Here is a 5,486-nt window from a genome sequence, read left to right as displayed (position 1 = left end):
CGCTCGGCCTCGGCCCTCCTCGGAGCTGTCCAGGGTGGGAGGAGAGACGGGGCGACGGGGGGAGGCTTGGGACGTGTGCTGCGGCTCCCCCCTCGGGGTCCGGGGGAGGGGGGGAGGGGCAGGCGCTCAGAGGAGCGCGCAGAAGAATTTCTTCTCCCGGAAGGGGTTCTCCGAGGTGGGCACGGGGGTGATGAGGGGGTCCTCACAGGCGTGGGCGTCGCAGTACGTCATGAGGTCAGCAGCCGCCTTGGACACCTGGGCGCCGCGGGGGAAGGGCGGGAGCGTGAGCCCGCTGCCCCCCCAACTCCCCCCACGGGGCTCCTTCCCCAGCTTTCCCTCCGCCCTGCCCTCCCCAAGACGAGCCCGGCGGGGAGGGGCCGGGGGTCCCACCCACCTTTATCCGACACATGCTGGCTTCTATTTTGAGCTGCTCCACCAGCTTTCGGGCTTGCCCGATGCTCATGGTGCTGTTTACGGGGGTCTCTCCTTTCATGCTGGCTCTGAGAAGAGCAGACGGACCTCTCAGAGCGTGGCAGCGGCGGGGTGGGCTCCTTGCGCTAAGAAAGCCGCAACGCACCCCCGTGGCCACGCGAACCCTCACCCTCTCTCTGGCGAAATCCCAGGGTCTGCAACTAGAAGAGGCCTGAGAGGCACCTAGTGCAAGTCAGACCTGACCAGGAATCGGACCCCTGTCAAGTCATAGAAACACATGGAGCGTGGATAGCTTTTGTTTAACAGACCACCGTGCAGGGAGCTGAGGACATGTGTCCGGACCTCTGGGGGGCCTTGGAGGCAGGGTGGGACCAGGGTGGCTAAGAAAGATTGCCAGATAATGAATCCCCATCCTCCGTCCTCAGTGGTGAGAATGGTTATGAGAAGAAATAGGAAGGGTATGAATTTACTGACTTCCCATATCTATCCGTATCCAGACCTGTTAAAATTCAGGAAATGATCTATGGGTCACTGAAATCAAGACTTCTTGAAAGAATTCATTTTAATCTTGGTCCCCTCCTCGGTATCCTGGAATCCCTTTGAACTGGAAGATATGGAGGACATGGAGAATGTACCCCAAGAAAGCACCAAAGCCCCCATCCAGTGGGTGAAAACCTGCTACCCCTACACACACACACACATACACTCTCACACACACACACACACACACACACACACACACACACACACACACACACGACTAACTACTGACCTGAAGCTTTAGAGGGCTGCAGATCCAGAGGTTTTGAGGAAAACAGACTTTCTGGCTGAAGTGGCTGTCTCACCCTGTTGCCTGGTGCTTTCTGAAGCCAAGGGAGTCAGGTCCTTCAAGGGCTGCTCCCCAGTGATACAGCCTTAGCACTGCTGTCTGGACCACTAGCACCTGAAGGATGAAGGATGCTGGAAGGAGTTGCTTCCATCCCGGAACATACCAATCGTCCAGCCAGTGGGGGAGGTCAACAGCCAGCTCCTGCCCTGGGTGGGCACCCTACACCGGTCAATGACTAACGTCCTGCCCTCCCCTATCACAGGCACACTGAGGTGATTGTCAGAATGTTTCTGAGAGGGCCTGGAAGGAGGCAAGACCAAAGTGACCTCCCCCACCATCCCTGTGGTGGTCTGGGCCCATGGAATCTGCAGTGGAGTCTGCTGGGCTGCAGGGGACTCAGCTCATTTGGAAATCTGACATCAGCCGGCGTTTACTCCCCCCTCCCTTGGCCTCCCTTTTTCATTCTGCCTCAGCATTGTCATCCCTTTACTTTTATTTCCAAGGGCCCCAGTTCCTTCCAAACACAGGCTTCCTCACAACTCCCTCCACTGGGAGTAAGGTTACAGGTTTTTACATAAATTTCATTTGACAAATAATTATGGAGTGTGTATGCTTTGCAAAGCTCTGGCTGAGGGTCTGGGGATACAAGGTCAAAAAGAGTTCCTTACTTCATGGAGTTTCTATTCTATTGTCCGAGATCTAGGCCAACCCACTCATTTTACACATGGTAAAGTGGAGGTCCAAAGAGGTTAGTCATAAAAATACCACCAAGGTGTATGAAGCACTTTCTGGACATTCATTCTCATTGGAGCCTCACACAGAGTCAAACTGTTATTAAGAGCATATTATTATGCTTGAGAAACTTCATCAAGTTGCCCTTTTCAAGGATCAATCCTGTAAGGTAGATAGATAAAGGAGGGGTGGGGGTACTGCAGATTTTACTCCCATTTTATAGATAAGAGAACTTGGGCCCTGACTGTTGATGTAAACATTAGTCACTGAGTTGGCAAAAGCCAAGATTTGAACCTTAGATCTGCCATGTTCATTCAATTCAATAAACATTTATTAAGCATTTTCTATGTGTTAGGCAGTTTGATGAGCACTGGGCATTCAAAAAAGAGGCAAAAGGCAGTCCCTTCCCTCAAGGAGCTTATAATCTAATGGGAGAGACAACATGCAAAGGAATAGATACAAAGCAGCTATATACAGGATAAACAGGAAGTAATTAAAAGAAGAAAAATACTGGCCTTAAGAAGGGTTAGGGAAGGCTTCCTGTAGGATGTGGGACTTTGGTTGGTTCTTAACAGAAGCCAGGGAGGTCAGTGGTCAGTGTAGAGGAGGGAGAGTGTTCTAGGCAAGGGAGATAGCCAGAAAGAGTGCCCAGAGCTGAGACATAGAGAATCTTGTTTGTGGAACAGCCAGGAGGCTGGTGTCACTGGACTCTGTAGGGACTGAAGTATCAGGAGACTGGGAAGGGAGGAGGGGGCTAGTTTCTGAATGACTTTGAATGCCAAACAGAGAACTTTGTATTTGTTCCTAGAGGCAATAGGGAGCCCCTGGAGTTTATTAACTAAGAGGGTAAAATGATCAGACCTTCATTTTAGGAAGATCCCTTTAGTGGCTGAATGAATAATGCCTTAGAGTGGAGAGAGACTTAAGGTAGGCTGACCCACCTGCAGGCTATTGGAAAAAATCCATGTATGAGGTGATGTGGGCTGACACCAGGATAGGGGATGTGTCAGAAGAGAGAAGGGGAAGTCCACAGGCCTTGGCAACAGCTTGGATATGGTGTGTGAGAGACATTAGGAAGACAGAAACAGGAGTTGACAAATGACTGGATGTGGAGGGGGGAGTCGAGGATGACTCCTAGGTTGTAAGCCAGAGGGGCTGGGAGGATGATGTTACCTTCTACAGTAATAGAGGGAAGGGTGGGTGCAATTTAGGGGGAAAGATAATCAATTTTGTTTTGGGACATATTGATTTTTTTTCTTTTTTTGTTAGTTTATTTATTTTTAGTTTTCAACATTCACTTCCATAAGTTTTAAATTTTCTCCTCCTCCTTCCTCCATCCTTCCCCAAGATGGCTTGCAATCTGATATGTATGGGCTCTCTACACATACATTCCTATTAAACACATTTTCACACTAGTCATGTTGCATAGAAGAATTAAAACAAATGGGAGAAACCATGAGAAGGAAAACAAAACAAAATGAAAAAGAAAATAGTTTGCTTCACTCTGCATCCAGACTCCATAGTTCTTTCTCTGGATGTGGATGGCATTTGAGGGACATATTGAATTTAAGATATCTCCTGACATCCAATTTGAGATGTCTGAAAGGCTATTGGCAATGAGAGATGGGCGGTCAGCAGAGAGATTGGGGAAGAAAAGGTAGATGTGAGAATCATCAGTATAGAATGATCATTAAATCTATTATTGGAGCTACTGATGAGATCTCCAAGTTCAGTGATACAGAAGGAGGAGAAGAGGGCCCGGGACAGAACACTGAAGGACCCCTATGGTTAGAAGGCATGATCTGGAGAAGGATCCAGTAAAGGAGATGGAGGAGTGGTCAGAGAGGTAGGAAAGCCAAGAGAGAGGGGGTGTCCCAAAAACCTAGAGAGAAAAGAATATTAAGGGGGAGAACATGGTCTCTACAGTGCCAACAGCTGCCAAGAGATCGAGAAGAATGAGGACAGAGAAAAGGCCATTGGATTTGCCCTCTCCAGTCCACCAACCCACCCAGCTGCCAGGTTCAGCACTTCCCTCCTTAGGTTTTGGCCACCAGTGAGGTAACATGACTTTGAAGGAACTGGCAATAGGGAGATCTGAGGGAAAGAACAGAAGACGTGGATGAAGAGAGAGAGAACAAGGAACTGGGCTGGAGGGGGTGGGAGAGAGTGGAAGGAGAGAGATCTGAGATTCTGGAGATGAGGATCAGGAAGATGATTGCCAGGTTTGGTTGCTAGGTTTGCTCAATCATGACCATGGGAACACTTGGGTACTCAAATATAGGGCATTGTTGAAAATGGTGCAAGGCCCTGAAACACTGGGGCAATCCTGTATATACAGGAGGTTTGCCAAGTCTGTACAATCCACTGCTCCTACGAGCCTGGGAGTACCCAACACTACCTAGGACGGTCATAAAGGACCCTGGAGACCATCTAGTCTAACCCTTTTACAAGTGGGGAAACTGAGGCCCAATCAGATTCACGGAAGAGGAGAGCAGGAAAAGCCCTTGCATAGTCTGCCCCACCTCGGAGAGGGGAGGGGATTATTAAATGACACCGCAACTCTCATTTCTGCGCACACTCTCCTGTACTCGCTTCGTTTATGTTTTGTATTGATGAACGCACAGATCGTGTCCCCGAACTGACCTGGAAGGCAGGGAAAGGTCTGCTTTTCATCTCTTTACGATCCGCCGCCGCCTCGCACAAAGCACTTCATCAAGAAATGCTTCCTGACCGACCGAGCGGCGTTGTCAAGTGGGTCCTCATCTTACAGAAACCGAGGTCCAGAGGCAAGGGTGAAATAAGGACACGGCCGGGCAGGGAGCCGGGGCCACAGATACTGTCCTAATTTTCAGAGGGGAAAACTGAGGCTCAACATCACGGTTACACACCTGCTAGGGAAGGGGTGGCAAGGGAGGGATAAGCGAGGCCAGGGCTTGGAGGAGGGGCGGTGTGAGGAGGGGAGGGTGTCTTGGAATGGGGGTGGGGTGGGGAAAGCGAGGAGGTCTCGGAACGATTCTTGTTACCGCGGCAACGGAGCCGCGGCCGTTGGTCTGTGCACGTGCCTGTAGACGCTAGGGGTGGGGCCAGGTCTCGTCCCGCCCCTTGGCCGCTCGGGCCCCGCCCTCCTGCGCGGCGTCTCCTCCAATCGGCGGGCCCCATTCCTGCGCCGGCAGCTCGGCACCTCCCCCCCTCTCGCGGCAGTACAAAGGCGAGGCCGCGTGCAGGGGCGGGGCTTCCGCGCGAGGCGGAAGTCTCCTCTCGGCGTTGCCGGGGCAGCGGCAGAGGCCGGTGAGTGGCTGCGGCGGCGGCGGCGGCGGCGGGGGCACCTGCCGGCGGGCATGGTTTCCATGGTGACCCGGTTAGGTAGGGGGCTAGCCGGCCGCCGAGGCTTCGGCGTGGGGAGCGGCCTGGCGGGCCGCCGGGCCTGGGACGGGGGAGGGAAGGGGCGGGGGCCGGAGGGAGGCCGCAGCCCCATCCCCCCCCCCCCCCCCCC

The 5,486-nt window shown here is 52.5% G+C and overlaps 2 protein-coding genes across 3 annotated transcripts in view; one reads left to right on the top strand and one right to left on the bottom strand.

Moving 5' to 3' along the window:
* Positions 1–14: 14 nt before the first annotated feature.
* On the bottom strand, positions 15–2,074 carry GNG3 (G protein subunit gamma 3). The gene is made up of 3 exons (XM_069066080.1): positions 1,205–2,074; positions 395–500; positions 15–255 (listed from the first exon to the last, which is right to left on the bottom strand). Exons 2-3 carry the CDS (start codon positions 491–493, stop codon positions 127–129), a joined length of 228 nt encoding a protein of 75 aa, XP_068922181.1. The 5' UTR covers positions 494–500; positions 1,205–2,074; the 3' UTR covers positions 15–126.
* Positions 2,075–5,144: 3,070 nt separating this feature from the next.
* Positions 5,145–5,486, top strand: part of BSCL2 (BSCL2 lipid droplet biogenesis associated, seipin) — a 10,086-nt gene continuing 9,744 nt past the window's right edge. Inside the window, exon 1 of one of the 2 annotated variants that reach the window (XM_069066145.1) lies at positions 5,145–5,281. The gene's annotated coding sequence lies outside the window, so the exon portion shown is untranslated. Of the gene's footprint in view, positions 5,357–5,486 lie in introns of both variants that reach the window. The other variant, XM_069066146.1, reaches the window with a different exon arrangement.

This window comes from Petaurus breviceps, unplaced genomic scaffold (genome assembly GCF_028583685.1).
Source record: "Petaurus breviceps papuanus isolate PSGF00001 unplaced genomic scaffold, PetGlider_PUasm1.0 90721, whole genome shotgun sequence".
In the NCBI taxonomy this organism is placed as follows: domain Eukaryota; kingdom Metazoa; phylum Chordata; class Mammalia; order Diprotodontia; family Petauridae; genus Petaurus; species Petaurus breviceps.
The sequence above is the reverse complement of the archived record's forward strand: the minus strand, read 5'-3'. Positions and strand labels throughout refer to the sequence as shown.

Excerpts from the sequence above, each read along its gene's own strand:
- GNG3 (XM_069066080.1), bottom strand. The coding sequence starts at position 493 with ATGAAAGGAGAGACCCCCGTAAACAGCACCATGAGCATCGGGCAAGCC. Across the intron at positions 256-394 it reads CCAGCATGTGTCGGATAAAG|GTGTCCAAGGCGGCTGCTGA; the intron begins GTGGGTGGGACC and ends CGCGGCGCCCAG.